At 47.5% G+C, this 14,868-nt stretch overlaps 1 protein-coding gene across 1 annotated transcript in view; it reads left to right on the top strand.

Annotated features, from left to right (window-relative positions):
• The first annotated feature begins 8,747 nt into the window (after positions 1-8,747).
• LOC149343035 (calcium-activated chloride channel regulator 1-like) overlaps positions 8,748-14,868 on the top strand; it is a 71,491-nt gene continuing 65,370 nt past the window's right edge. The window contains exons 1-2 of the mRNA XM_089546878.1: positions 8,748-8,903; positions 14,091-14,388. Of these exons, the coding sequence (XP_089403004.1) occupies positions 8,748-8,903; positions 14,091-14,388 (454 nt within the window). The remainder of the gene's footprint in view (positions 8,904-14,090; positions 14,389-14,868) is intronic.

Here is a 14,868-nt window from a genome sequence, read left to right as displayed (position 1 = left end):
TGTGAGTTTACGTACAGGAAAGAGCGATATGCACTGTTTGTGTCGTCTGATGGTTGCGCCACGGTTACTTAACAAAAACACACATACACACAATTTACACAACTAATAGGGTGGCAAGGCAAGAAAAGAGAACAATCCCTTATAAATATCCCCCCAACTGGTGCACCATGCGATTAAAGTGTGTTCTAAAGGAAACGACAGGTTCAACGTTACAGCCCAACACGCGTGTTTCCCACAGGCTGTGCAGCACAATAAAAAAAAAGGTACCTCATGCGATTTTTCATCATGCTGAACATTAAATGCAGGAATTCGAATGGCCTATTTAGTGCCCTTCATAGCGTGTCTGAAAACAAGGCCAATATTTGAAGTCATAAAAGCAATGTTCGGTGGTTTCCGGTGCATCACCCCGGAGACTGTCAACAGAAAAAACAAAGAAATCAGAGGTCTGTTGCTGTTTTCTAAAGCGAATGAAGCAGCGTTATATGGCTTGTGATTGCGAAAATAATTCAGCATATCTGAGCCGGAATTGAGCCCTGGAGGTTAGCGCATCCACCTCGTATAGGGTAGGGGCGTGAGTAGCTGGGCCCGTAGTTGCGAATTTCATTTTTAGCTTTGGGTGTTTGGATAGGAATTTTTACCTGTGGATGCCTGGCGACAGGCTGGTGGACGTTTCAGACACGCATTGTGTTATAATGTCGAGCAAAATTGCACAATCTTACTGCGTATATTTTGAACCCTCTATTTAACAACAAACAAAAACACGAATGAGTCAAGATCTTTGAGAATTCACGTATACCGCACACTTCTACATTGAGCGTATTTTTACCTTATTCGTCAGAAAAGAAAATTAAGCCAAATTATTTATTGGATTCATTACGCGAAGTTGTTGCAGCCACCAATAATTAGCTATAATGTTCTTTAGCAACACATTCCAATTTGTGAGAGAAAGAAACTACAGCTCCAGGAAGCACTTTATAGGCGCCTCGTAGAGCTGTGTGGCGGCCATTTCTAAGCCCAAATTGGTTTCAGCTCTGTTGTCGGCGCCCTGTGCGCGACCTTGGCGCCCGAACTGAGGGAGAACACTGTGCTGAACCGAAGGCGAACTGAAGGGAGAACACGGAGGCGAACGTAATGAACTTTGCTGACACATTCCGTCTCTTTCCTGGTGCCTACGTACGGCGCTGCTGCATGACAAGTGCATGCGTCAACAACAGTGTCTTGCTAGTCCCGTGGTGGACGAAGAAAATGCGCGGCTCTAAGGAGCCTACGCACGGTCCTGTAGTCCGAGCGGCGTACGCAGAGTACTTGTTAACGCGTGAGTGAAGCGAGAACGCCCCCCGTTGCTCAAGTCGCGCGGGCGCGGGCAAATACCTTTATTCACCCTGACTGCTTATAACGGTTCGGCGCCGTGCCGAAATCACGAGACGTTGGACTGAGCTATAGCTTTGCCGACCCAGGATCACTTGGGACGAATGGTGGCGTTTAGCCGAGCTGAGACCTTGCCTAGCAACGAGGTTGTATTAGTTGTCTGTCGAATGTTCTACGCCGCTACTGAGAGGGGATGGACTCTGATTTGTTCTTTTTTGAAAAGCGTTGCTTTGTCTAAGCACGAAATGGCGCTGTCGTTCTGTCCAGCAGGGATATCAAATCTATCCGGCATCACTGAGTTTATGAGAGCAGCTCTAGACGTTCTAGTCCGAAAACCCACGTGACCTCATGACGTCGTCGGCACTACCTACATGAGAAAAAAAAAGGGAAAACTTCTTAAAGAAAAATTGGTGAGGTTTTAAAGTAGTTACACCGAGTGGACGTGCGAAAGCGTGTGTTTAGCCCGATTGGCTCATGTTCTTGATTTGCTGGGTCGTCGGCAGGTCTGGCGACGATATCTAATTGACATTAAGCTGTGATCGAGGTTAGGTTGATCTGATCTGTTCATGCCGCTGATGTGAGTTGACGAAGATGACGAAGTGGAATGCACAGCGTGAGTGTGTGCTGTAGTTCAGCATGAGGGGTATTTGGCTGCGGCTAGAGCCTAGTGCTCTCTCGCAGTGAGGGTGACCTCCTCGAAATCTTAAAATGTGGTAAGAAATCCCGGAAGAGAAGGAAGAAGAGCCGTAATCCGACGCTCAAGGCCTCTGCTTATATCTTCTAAAAACTTGGCGAGTTAAACTTGTGCCAGTGAACGGCAGTGCCCGCTCATCGTCATCTTCTACAAAGCACAAATCCGAAATAAAGCGCGCTCCTGCCAGTCTACCGTGGGCACCAGGTGGAGGGCAGATGTAGAAGAAGAAGAAGAAGAAGAAGACCGTTGCCCGTCTCCCTGTGGTTCGAGTGCGTGGTGACACGATCTGCTCGGCGATCTCGGAGCCCCGTGTGCTGCGGCTAAGTACCAGGTAGTGCTGCGCTATCTCATGATTTTATGATTTGTTCCCTGTGTTCTTGCTTTCCAGGGCTGCTGAAAGCGTGAACATGGGCTGATGTACACATGTTCGACTGTGCAGGGGAGCTCCCCTTGTTTAGACTGTCTCTCCCCTGGTCACTTCCTACTTGACTGCTTCTTCCGTGGTGGAGTAAACAGCGCCCCGGTTGCTTTCGACCCCGAGGATGGGAGCTTCATCACACTAGATTACCATGAGGCGGTGCAGGCTGCTCTGAAATTCACCACCCCGCAGTGTATGAGGATCACTGACGGCCGGCATTTCGGCAGTGGCGGGATTGCTTGCAGACCGCCAGACCAGGCATGTGTGGCAGGCTTACTCACGTGCACCTCTTTTGCCAATCACCCGGTGAGCGCGATTATAGCTCCTCGTCTCGCGCGTTGAGAAGGGTGAGACCGCCGTATACACCCACTTCTGAGCGCGTCTGGCACGCCAGAGAAATTTTCTTTGAGTCGCCATTCACCATTGTAATCACTGAGGAGACAGGACGAAGATACTCACCGATAATTAGATATAGCTACATTTGCGGGGCCCACTTTCCCAGCTCAAGCCAAGGCAGGGGAATTGATCTTTCGCGTTGACCAGTTCACAACTCGGCCCCTACAGTGCCGTAATTTCTGGGTCATTAGCCATAGTGCCAATACCTGTAAATAAAGATCTCGTTGCTGTGTGTGCGGAGAGAGCCTGAAACCCGCAGGTTGTTCTTCTGAGTAAGGGAAGTGCTGTTCCCATGCTGGTGACAGCTCAGCAAGCGACTCTGACTATTCAGCTTGGGCTGATCAAGTTCAAGTGCTGCAGTTAACAAGCACAGGCGTTCAAGACGAGAGGCATTTGCAGCTGTAAAGAATAGGGCGTCTGGCTATTCAAGTTTGGCAGTGCGGCACACAACTGTTGTGGATTCCACCTAGTCACAAGTGATAGGTGTGGCGGTGGAAAACAGTGGCGAGTCCCATGAATCGCATAGCAGAGAATCTATCTGCGTTCATCCCCCAGGGGATGTCGTTCCAGATGGTCCAATTTGTTGTCAGTGTAAACTGCTGCTCTTTGTTGTGCAGTTACATCAGCTTTGGTTGCACCTCCCCAATCCTTTGTGCCCACGGCTACCAATCCAATATGTCAAATGTAATCGTACCCTTCGTCTACTGATCCAACAAGGTGTCAAAATCACAGTGTGTCAGAAGTATCATCCGCAGAGTGCGTTGGCATGGATGCTGAGATGCGAGCTCGAAAGCGCAGTGGGTACCTATTAGGTGTTGTTGGTCTCTTTCTGATGAAGGCAAAAAAGAATCACCCTAACTCTATAATTAAAGGCAGTATTGCGGAAGAGGCGGTCGCCGCTGCGGCACTGTCGGCAAAATAGGGTCGCTGACTGTGTTACAGTGAAACTGCCTGCCATCATTTTCCCCTTCAAAAGATTTATTTATTTTCCCTTGTAGCACAAACTGGGATACGACTTAGCTCGTCGCCGAAACCATCAGGCCGCCTCTGTTATTCTAGATATGTCTAAGGCTCATAACAGCGTGAGCAGTGGAAGTCTAGCTCGTGCAAAGGTTGCAGGCAGCAGGGCTTCTGAGCACTGTAGCATGGATTTCTAGATTTCTGGCTAAAAAAACTGTATTCCTTCTTGAACGGTGTTTCTTCGGGGAGATTTCTACAGACGAGAGGTGTGCTTCAAGGTGTGGTCCTCTTCCCTGTTGTTTTCAACATCTTACTTAGCTGCATTCGGTGTAGTCGTACAGTGGAAACCTATGAGTGGCCAATGATATATATTGCCAGTCCTTACAGACTTACCTCAATGTCCTATACCAATGTTTAGGTGACATTTAACTCTCCATTAATGTGATTAAATGTGCTTCATTGCCGGGCTCTCTTATCCATTCATTAATTGTTTTTCAATAGCACATCATTTCTCAAGTACCGACAATCAAATACCTTGAAGCAAATTATGATGCTTCACTTTCCTAGCAGGCCCAAATAAAGCAAGTCACTGCTCAAAGAGTCTGAGCGGTCGGCAGGCTGCGAAAGCTCAGCAACATCTGTTCGGCCAAGAGAAGGAACTCACTTTTAATGATTTATAGAATGTATTTCCGTCTAGTTTTACAATTCGGCGGTGCCTTTCTTTTCTGGATCTCCTGCGTATAACATTCGCCACCTTTTTGTATTGGAGCGAGATGTGTTGCGCCTCTGTATGCGCCTTCATACATTTGTGCCAATTGTGCAATGTACCTGGAACCGTGGGTTCCAACATTGCCCTCAAGATTGCAGTACTTCACCCGCCAAAAGTTAATTAAAATACGTGACTTTTCGCTTCATGCCCGAGTTTTATCTCTCTTTGTCAGCCTAGGATATTTTTCAAGGATATCTGGTCTCGTTTCCATAGCTCACATATTTGTTTTTGTGCAATATCTCCTTGCACCTTAAATGTCCGCATTTTGGGTATTCTCCAGGGGTGCGCTGGCTCTACATCTATTCACATAATCTTTTATATCTTTCAAACCAATGCAAAATTTTTGCCTTCTCGTTTGCTCAAAAGTTTATTACAAGATTACTTGATGCCCTTGCACTCTCATGTTCTGATTGCGATGGACGTTTCACGACGTGCATAATAGTACTTTGCAGTGCCCGGCAGCTCTCAAGCACTTTGACCCTTCCTTCTCGGGCAGCTGTCCCCACCCTGCGGAAAATTCTTCGGACACCTACCACATAGTGCTGGCATGCCCCTCCAACCCTGCTATCCCCCCTCACCCCAACCCCACCCGGGAACACTGGGAGGTGATCCTGCTCAGCTGCTCTGACCTACAGGCCCAAAAGGCTCTGGTTGAGCGCACCCTGGCAGCGGCTGACGCCACTAGGGTCCCGTACTAGGGATGCCGCCTAGTGTTTGTGAGGGCCGGTCCCTTAAGAGTCCGTCCAATCATACCTTCCTGTACCAATTAAAGTATTTCAACATCATCATCACCATCTTCACGCTGCGAAAAATGACCAGTGTCGGTATTTTTTTCTCTTTTCCTCGACTGTCCATACTCTGTCTTCGCGACTGCACCTCAAGTTATTTGGCCCAATTTATAGCAGTAGTCCTGACTTTTCGTAAGTTAAACAGCTCTTTTTCTTCTGCCATAATTATGACGGATTCATTATCCTTGTATTCCTCTCTAACCGCATCTATGGAACCACAGGCACACCGCTTATTCAGATTTTTGGTACTACCCCATGTGTGTTCATTGAGGATGGTTTGGGTGCCTAGGCACAAAATTCATTTAAATGAGGGTGCTGGTACCTTGGCAAAGGCACGTCTTTAATGCCTAGTCATGACTATCCTACCACGTTCCGCATAGGTTGCAGCAGCCAGGTTCCGCAGATATCTGTTATTCAAGGAATAGCACTTACCTCCTGTTCCGACTTCCAGCACCGTGGAGCTCGGGACAGGAGACAGCGCAAGATTGAGGTTTCTTTCACGCGTCTACGTTGTCGCATTCCCGAGTTAAGCTTCTACCTGTATAGGTCTGGTGGTATGTCCATTGTGCCCGCTGTGCTCTGAATCCGAGTCTATATGTCACTTCTTTTCGACCTGCCGCCACTTGTCCTCTTTACGGAGGCGCCTGCTAGACCTACTGTTACGAAAGATGTGTGTAAGTTTGTCCTCTGGGGTTGTTCTGTCTCTTGGTGCTTCTATCTTTAGGACCAGGAACATGAATGTGCTTTCCGCCATACAAAGTTTAATTTGAAACAAGAAATGGCTCCCATGCTAAAATCTTTCCGAATTCCATCTTCTGGCGAATATTCTTTGTGTCTTTAAACAAAATATTCTAAACGTTACAAGTATGGCCACATTCCGAATTCAGTCGGCAGTCACACAGTTTTCGATCTGTTCTCAGTTTAATTCGCCAGACCTGCATCCCTTCTTTTTTAAAACAGTTTCGGAGTCCCTTTCGGCCACCCTTTGTGGTTTGTTTGCCAAACCCCTTCGCTGGGTACGCTCCATTATCGTCTTTAGTCAGCAAGAATAGAATGCGCCCTTTGGCACTGATTTGAATGTAGTAAATATTCTCTGTACTTTTAAGAAAAAGCTTATGACTATCAACATGGCATAATCTGTGAGCATATCATAGAATTGCCACCTGCAACTTAGGTTCCAGACATGCCTTTTAGGATATCTTCACTTAGTCGTCAGGAGAAAGATATGATAACCATTGGACATGCACAGTTCTACAGCAAGTTCAAGCAGTTCTTTTGTTCGGAGACCTGCGCGGTGTCGTGTGGTGTAGCGTAAGAAAAATGGCCTGTGCGTTGCTTTTTGAAATCGCTCTGCGATTGCTTAGAGGCCACAGCCGCAGCTTAGCGGCGGTAAAACGCAACAAAAACACCCTGTATCGGGACTTCAAATGGAACTGAGGTGAACGTAATGGTTGCACATCACGCTCGAAACTCTAGCATCCGTGGGGTACATGAGCAAGAGCTCTTTTACCATAGAAATTCAGAAGCTCTTCTTGAAAACCCTGCCTATTCCTTATGGTCACATTGCGGAGCATGGGGTTTGATAGAAGTAAGGACCGTCCCCTTTAAAAGAGGGTAGTGGGAGGTACTAGCGTGCACGGTATTGTTTTATATATTTGCATATCTTATCTTATCTTATCTTATGGTATCTTATGGCCCGAGATTATACACTGGATTACTTTCTTAAGCCTCGTTTCTTTACTTACATCTCGTGTGTCATTTAGTGAACTGAGATCGAGCTTTAGATTTAATTTCAACTGATTTAGCAGAAGTTAGGAAACAGATGAGCCAGGTATAGAAGTGGCAAATAAAAACTATTGCAGTTCGTCGTCAGTGCGTCCAAGCTGCTCATATTTATCTCTTCCTTAAGCGTTTATTTTACTTGTCGAACTATCACGGTGATGAATATTTGCGCGCGCATCTGTTTCACTGTTTTTGTTTGCAGGTGCCACCACAGTTATCAGCCATCTCGATTTGTAACGGTGCAAAGTTTATTTCACTACCCACGGGAGTCGCAACACCCAACTTCCAAACTTCGGGACAACCAGACCACCAGGTATAAATTCATGGGCTCTATGGTGTCTTAAATCCCCACCCACGAGGGCCTCTCCCACAATCATCCTACCTAAAATTCAAAGTGCTTCACAACCCCCCCCCCCCCCCCCCCCCCCCCAACCCACCCACCTACCGGGACTTTGCCAAATGGAGGGAGAAAAATTTTTGTTGATGACCTTCATTTTAGTGCTTTCAGAAAAACTTGGAAGTTTAAGTTCACTCTACGGAAAACAAGTTATAAAGAAAGGAAAACGAATGTTAGATTATTTCGTACTGGTTTGTTATTATGTAATTTGTTCTGCTTTGAATCCACTCCACTTACAAGCCCAATGACGCTTAATTTTACGCTTTATGGTTGTAACAGAAACTAGCGACATTAAAGGCCGTTTATGATTTTTTAGTACACTGCACATTGATTTACAATGCAACTCAGCTTAGGAGATCAATGAGAATGGAATGATGAAATAGAAATCCTGAATCCATCGTTTGGATACTGAGCCAACAGCAATCATCCAGCCATCGATAACAGTGTCCACAAGCGATTTTTAAACAAAGTTTGTGTTGACTTCTGAAACCTGTCTATTTGCCTGCGAAATGTCTAGTGGCTGAAATTAAGGAAAGAACTTTTTCGTAGGTGTCCGAAAATTTGATAAAACGCAGGGTAGCATCAAGCAAGTGTTAATAAAGATGGCGGCAGCCGGTATTTTAAAGTATGAGCATCTCACGGCTTCTGTTGAAAAAGGTGCATGCCTTAAAACTGATCTCAAAGGTACGTAAATCCCCGGTAAAAAAAAAACTGCGACCGAATCACATAAGCTTGTTTCATTCAGAACAAAAGCAATGATAAAAAAAAAACGATCGTTAAATGGGTGAATTCCGAGAGTAGCAAGAGTATACATCGCTCGAGGCCTTTACACTTACGCCAGTAAAGTGTGTCATGCGCAGCTTTGTTGCAAGTGCTACCTGGGAAGCGATGAGCACAAAATGAGGAAAGTGAGCTTCGATTCTAATGCAAGATGAATACATTGAGGCGAAAGGTTACTGAGGTTTTTTTTGGCATTGTGTTTTTTAATCACTCCTGAAGAACGGAGCACAAAAGAACGTCATTTTACACACCTACCTAGAACAGAACAAGAATTCAGGAATCTCTTTCTATATTCTTAACACATTGCTACACAGTTCCAATAGGACAGCCGTGGTTGTTCCGCCTTTAATAATTTCTTTTCACTGCCTCCCAGGTGTACTTAAAGCGACGTCGAAATGGGTGGGATGATCTGTTTTACGGCCGTTCTGCTGCTTTTGCTAAGAATCGCGGCGCCAGTCTACATCGACAGCTCGGATGGAGGCTATAAGGAGCTGTTGGTATCCATCAGCGAAAGTGTTACTACCGACGAGTCTATCATTGACAACATCAAGGTAAGCAGCTTTCCCTTCACTCCCCCTCCGTCCCCTGTCGCGTTTGAGTGTTTTTGCACGGCGCATGGTTTCTTGCATAGGGCTAAAGAGCGGTCAGAATAGGTGTCAAGGGCCGATAAAAGGGAGAACAAAAGGCAGAATGCACTGTCGGAGCGGCGTCGTGGGAAGGCAATCAAGTGGATCTTTATAAGAACATCATCCCTTCGCCTCTTAATTTTTTTCCTAGTTTACAGTATTTTCGTGGAGACGCTGTTCCTTTTTTGGTGACGGTGATAAAAGTGAACCACATCGGACTTCCGGTGGAACACCATGGGTAAGCTGCTGCCGCCCCAAAAAAACTTCTTGGTCTCCGAAGGACGCAAGCACCCAGGCCACCATGCTGTATTTGGCCGCTAGTGATGGCTTCAGCTGATGACGGCTTCATGAGAATCTTCAGCAACAAGGCTAAACGAAATCTGCGCAGAGGTGAGGACTCGCCATCGTCGAGTTCGTCCCCGATCACCACACAGCGAGGACCGTCGGCATATACTCTGCTCTTTGTGCAAGACACCACCACTGATAACCTCAACCACATCAACAGGCAAGCGACGTCAATGTTTCTAGACACTCGTGTCCCGGCAGCAATTAAAGACGTAAGGATCATTCGTTATAGTAATGTCGCCGCCATTGATGTCATGGAGCGGAACGCGCTACAATATTTTAGCAACTTCAAAACGCTCGGCGGCAACACGGTTCGTTCCCAGTTCTTTCGGGGCAGCGGAACAAAGGCAGGCGTTATCTAAGACGTCGACGTGGCCATGTGTGACTCCGACCTGCCCATTGTGATCCGACCAGTTACCGACGGCGTACCAATAAAGCAAGCTCAGCACCTTAATAGGACAAAGTGCATCAGTTTGACTTTCCAAGGGGATTGCATTTAAACGTACGAGAAGGATGAGCACTTCCGGCACGTGGTCAGGGCTTTCATTCCGATGCCTCTCCAGTGCCGGAAATACATGACCATCGGACACGTGAGTAGAGAGCGAAATTTTTCTATTGTGTGTCCACGGTGTTCTCAACACATCTCCAGTGCTTGCCTGGCAACAGTGCTGAAGTGTGCCAAATGCCGCGGCACTCATGCGCTGCGTCAGATTGTCCTTGCATGGATAGGGAACGGGCGATACTTAATCAAATGAGAAGCGACAATTCCACACCAACGGAGGCCGCCAATAAGGTGCGACGGCGTCGTCACCCTTGTCAAAAGTTATCTAGTAGTGTAGTAGCCATTGAGAAGGATGGTCCACGCATTTATTCAACTTGCCCTGCCCTCCGCATACAACTGTGAAGAACGGGAACCATATGACTGTCGGTGTATAGACAGTGGTCGCAGTCGGGCCTGCGTCATCCTTGCTGGAGCTACACCCACCCGCCTACACCAATCAGGTATTGCGCCCCCCAAAACCCGGAGCCAATCTCTATGAAGCACAATGCCAGACTCCGGTCCAAGGGCGGGACCAGCAATTTAGACGGCCAACCCTCACGAAGCAGAGGACACCATAAGTGATCGAACAGTCACAACGAACCCAGTGTTCTGAGGCTACTGTTGGTCACGCACTATCCCAGGCACCGGTGCAATTCAAACACCTACACGTAAGTGCAATGCTGAAGTGTTTCGTCAACACCATGCGTGCGCTGCCTTTCATCCTTCACACCACAGCTGCACAAAATGCACTGCAGGAGACAGTTATGTCCAATTAAGGCCTTGCAGCTCTCCAACAGCACACGCAATGGCTCCTCCAGCTTCATCGCTCCGAGAAGTCGGGATGTACCTGACTCGTTCATCCACATAATCATCCGCAAATACAAGCAGCCTCACTTCAGGATGGAATGTCTGCGCTGCGTGACATGTGTTTAGTGATGAAAGTCAGTCGATGTGTTCTACTGAGTTCAGAGCTCTCGACAGCCCGCAAGGTGTGCAGGCTCTAGCTGCGGGGGTGTGTGAAATCCAGCGCGCGTGTCATTGTTTGCTCTGCTTGCTACAGTCCGCATTTCTCTACTTGCTCTTCTCTTTTTTCTCCCTCATCCCTCTCCTCCAGTCGAGGTTAACCAACCGGAACATCCGTCTGGTTAACTGCGCTGCTAATCCTCTACCACTTCTCTTTCTCAGAGAGGCGTAATGCGGCGATTCCGCTTTAACAGTTCTAGCGCGCTTTTTCTTAGTCCGTACGTGCTGGGTTATTGAAATGATTCGGTTATTCGTGTTTCAGTACATTATGATACGCTGGGTTTCCTTCAATATGCGGCAAGTTTTTTTTTTTTAATGCTAATATGACTGCGAGAGCACTGGAGGTCCCGTTCACGAAAAATAGCCGGAGTCCGTCCTTCCAAGTGATGAGGGCAGGTGGGCCACTCTGTCAACTTGTGCTCAGCCCATCTGTACTGAGCTTCCCGAAGGCGTCCTGCAAATTGCTTTGTGGTTAACCTGCCCACCATGGCAGGAGGCAAAGAAATTAATTCGACAGCCAGGCGCCCCTGGCACTGAGCGTCAGCGCACTGGTAGAAAGATAGACAGCCTCGAGAAGAACTATCCGTGCAAAAAAAAAAAATGGCTGAGGCTTAACTTGGTTAACCCTGGTCAGATGCGAAGCATATTGATGGCTAGGCTTGGTAATACATGGCTTTCCTTGGTTGAATACTTGGTCATTTTAATACAACCACTAGAAGCCTTCGTCGTGGGGGAAGACAACGGCATGGCTACAGCGGAACGCCGACTAACCCCGAGACGCGCGTTGGGTGGGCGCCTGGATTGCCACGGAAGCCGCGTCCGCTTGCCCGGTGGAGCGAGCGTTTCACCTACACCGAGTGTGAACGCGCGTTCGAAATGCGCGGGAATGCCGCTCGAGGACATTCCGGTGTCTGTGCGATGGCATCGTTCTCCCTGTCCCAGCGCGTGACGGCGATCTGTCGTGACGTCATGTGGCACGTGGTATGTCACGTGGTGTGACGTCACTGTACCACGTGGTCTGCACGGCGTGCAACCACAGCGACGGCGCGAGATGGACCCCCATCTTCCTCTGTCGTGACGTCATGTGTCACGTGGTATGTCACGTGGTGTGACGTCACTGTACCACGTGGTGTCCACGGCGCGTAACCATGGCGAAGGGCTGTAGTGTACCTCCGTCTTCCTCTGTCGTGACGTCATGTGTCACGTGCTATGTCACGTGGTGTGACGTCACTGTATCACGTGGTGTGCACGGCGCGTAACCACGGCGAAGGGCTGTAGTGTACCTCTAGTAATATTGTAACGCGGCTTATTATGCCTCGCATAATAAGCCTGGCGGGAGCAGGGAAAGCCCCACCTGAGTCCCACAAGACCCACCAGTGGCTGTATTGAACAGCCACTTGCTGGGGCAGTCTCTTGCCGGGGCAGTGTCTGCACTGCGCCAGTAGTGGTACGAAGACTGTTTGCCTTCTAGGAAATTATGAAAAGGAAAAATCCTTGCACTGGAAGGGTCTCTAATGTCATCACATTGTAATCGTAAGGGTAGGCTAAGCGTCGCCCAAGTTTTAAGGCATCAGCGTTAAAGGCGTCGTTACCCAGAAAATCCGATGTCGGCGTTGTCGGCTGACTCTGCCATGTGGTGCCCAGAGACCAACGTGGAAGACAGGAGGGCCACTTAGGCCACGTTGCCTTGCGGCGTCTTCGCAACTCTCCCACCGGATGTTAGCAAACTGCCCACAGTGGCAGTTAAATTAATGATTAGCCTCTTGGGAAGAGCAACCCGTGTCGCACCAGGCCTACAGCTGTTAGCATCATCATTCGCGACATTCGCATGTGTTATTGTGAGAAAAGCACGTACCTGATTGCGCCTGAAATAGAAACTTCCGCTTATAGCAAACTGTCGCTGAATATAACCATTCAGGCGTGCTTTTAAAAGTTTTATTGGCATCGGGTGTTGGTAAATTTCTTGTAAACCTGGAAAATTTTTAGCTTTCTTCGTCGTAATGCTGGGGTGTTTCCACATGCGTCCGTGTATTCACTGCAGAAAAATTGTCTCTGCTGGGAATTTCCTTGCACTGCATGGTATGCTCCGACAAGTGTTAAAAAAAACTGAACTATAAACGACTAGATGTGGCCGTTCCCTATGCCTCAGGAAATTATTGCATGCGAGCGCATGCTAGATAACAACAAATAGAATGACAGCCTCTTAAACTGAGGATAAAGTTAATGTTAATAAATTTTCATCTTTAACGTAATAGAATTCCTATTCCAAACAAAAATAGATCTTTCAGCCACCCTTGATCATGGTTTGGTTTATTAGGGTTTAAGGAGCCAAAACGACTCAGTCTTTGAGAGACACTGTAGTGAAGGGCTGCGGAATAATTTCGACCACCTGGGGATCTCCAACGTGCACTGACATCGCACATTACACGGGCCTCTAGAATTTCGCCTCCATCGACATTCGGCCGCCACGATTGGGATCGAACTTGAGCATTTCGGGTCAGCAGCCTAGCGGCATAACCACTGAGCCACCGACTATAATGTACGCGAGTGGAGCTAGAAGTAAGAACTGATTTGTTGAACTCCTTTTTTTACAGACACTGTTCAACAATAGGATGCTCCTATTTCATTTCGCGTTAATGTTACTGAAAACGACGTGCTTGCGTCGCCATTAGAATTCCTTTATTTTTTATGTTTTTATGACCTCCCCCTTTACTGTAATTGCACATATAGCGCCAATCAATAAGTCATCGTCATAAATAAGGTATAGTCATAAATACGTATTTTTATTGTTAATTAAGTCATTTATACTAAATGAGTCAGGTTTACGACTAAATAAGTCATAAGTGTTTTTATGACTATACCACGGTTATCAGAGTATTCATACTAATTTCTAGAAGCTGCTCATCAGTGCTACTAGTAGTTATTACAGCCTTGTTCGACAACTGCATTACCTCTGGCCCGTCTCTCAGTAATACTGGTCTAGGTAATAGGCGGTACAGGCCAGTCAACTGAAGAACAAATGCGGTACATAGACAAAATAGGACCAATGCAAAAGATAAGGAATATGTAGAACGGTGCATGTCACGCCCCTAAAAAGTGAACGACACTAAGAGATATCTGCTTAGCAACCACGGACAGTTTCAATTTTAATATCTTGCGACGAGATGAGCACAGATTGTGAAAATGTTGGTGAAAATGCGCAGGTACTGCTGCGATCCTCCTCCGAGTTCCTTCACAAGGCAACGAATGGACGCGTGTACTTCAAACACGTCACCATCGAGGTTCCCAAGACGTGGCCGGAGAGAAACAGCGCCCGGGCACTTTCGTCGAGCGCCTTCTACAGGAGCGACGTCCGTGTCGATATTCCCACGGAGAAGCACGGAGACAACCCGTTCACAGAACATATGAAGCCGTGCGGCAAGCCGGGGGAATTCATCCAGCTCACTCCAGGATTCCTGTCCATAATCAACAACTCCACGGCTACGAGCTCGATTAACCCAGGTATATCAAGTAATTTCCTGCCCATATTCGCTTTTAATTCCTTTACGGTGACAGCCAATACTGGCGAGGAAGCCCAGTGGAAGCGCGATTGTTCGGACAGCACTGAGAATCCTGGATTTGGGAAAGGGAGGAGGACGACGAGGAACAAACATATCATATGACAAAGAGGGTAGGAGTAGAGGTTAGGGTGGATATTTAGACAAACGCGTGGGCCCTTTCGACTGAGGTAAGTGGCTGGAATTCATTCATCTTCGCGACCTCCAAAGCCCAACACACAATTCGGAGTTGTACCTCTCGCTGAGAGCTGAGCAGTGCAGTCTCCCACTGACTTTGGTTTCAGCATTCGAGGCAATGAGGAGGTTGGCCCTCTGGGCACTCGAATAGGATGTGGTTAAGATTTGCTTTAGTGTGATTGCAGACAGGGAGAGGCGTGAAGAAGCATGAGTGAAAACGTCGCTGCTTCGTTAGTAGAGATAATCT

Source organism: Amblyomma mixtum, chromosome 5 (genome assembly GCF_055824585.1).
Source record: "Amblyomma mixtum isolate Tamu chromosome 5, ASM5582458v1, whole genome shotgun sequence".
Classification (NCBI taxonomy): domain Eukaryota; kingdom Metazoa; phylum Arthropoda; class Arachnida; order Ixodida; family Ixodidae; genus Amblyomma; species Amblyomma mixtum.
Note: the sequence above shows the minus strand (reverse complement) of the source record. Positions and strands in the feature narration are given on the sequence as shown.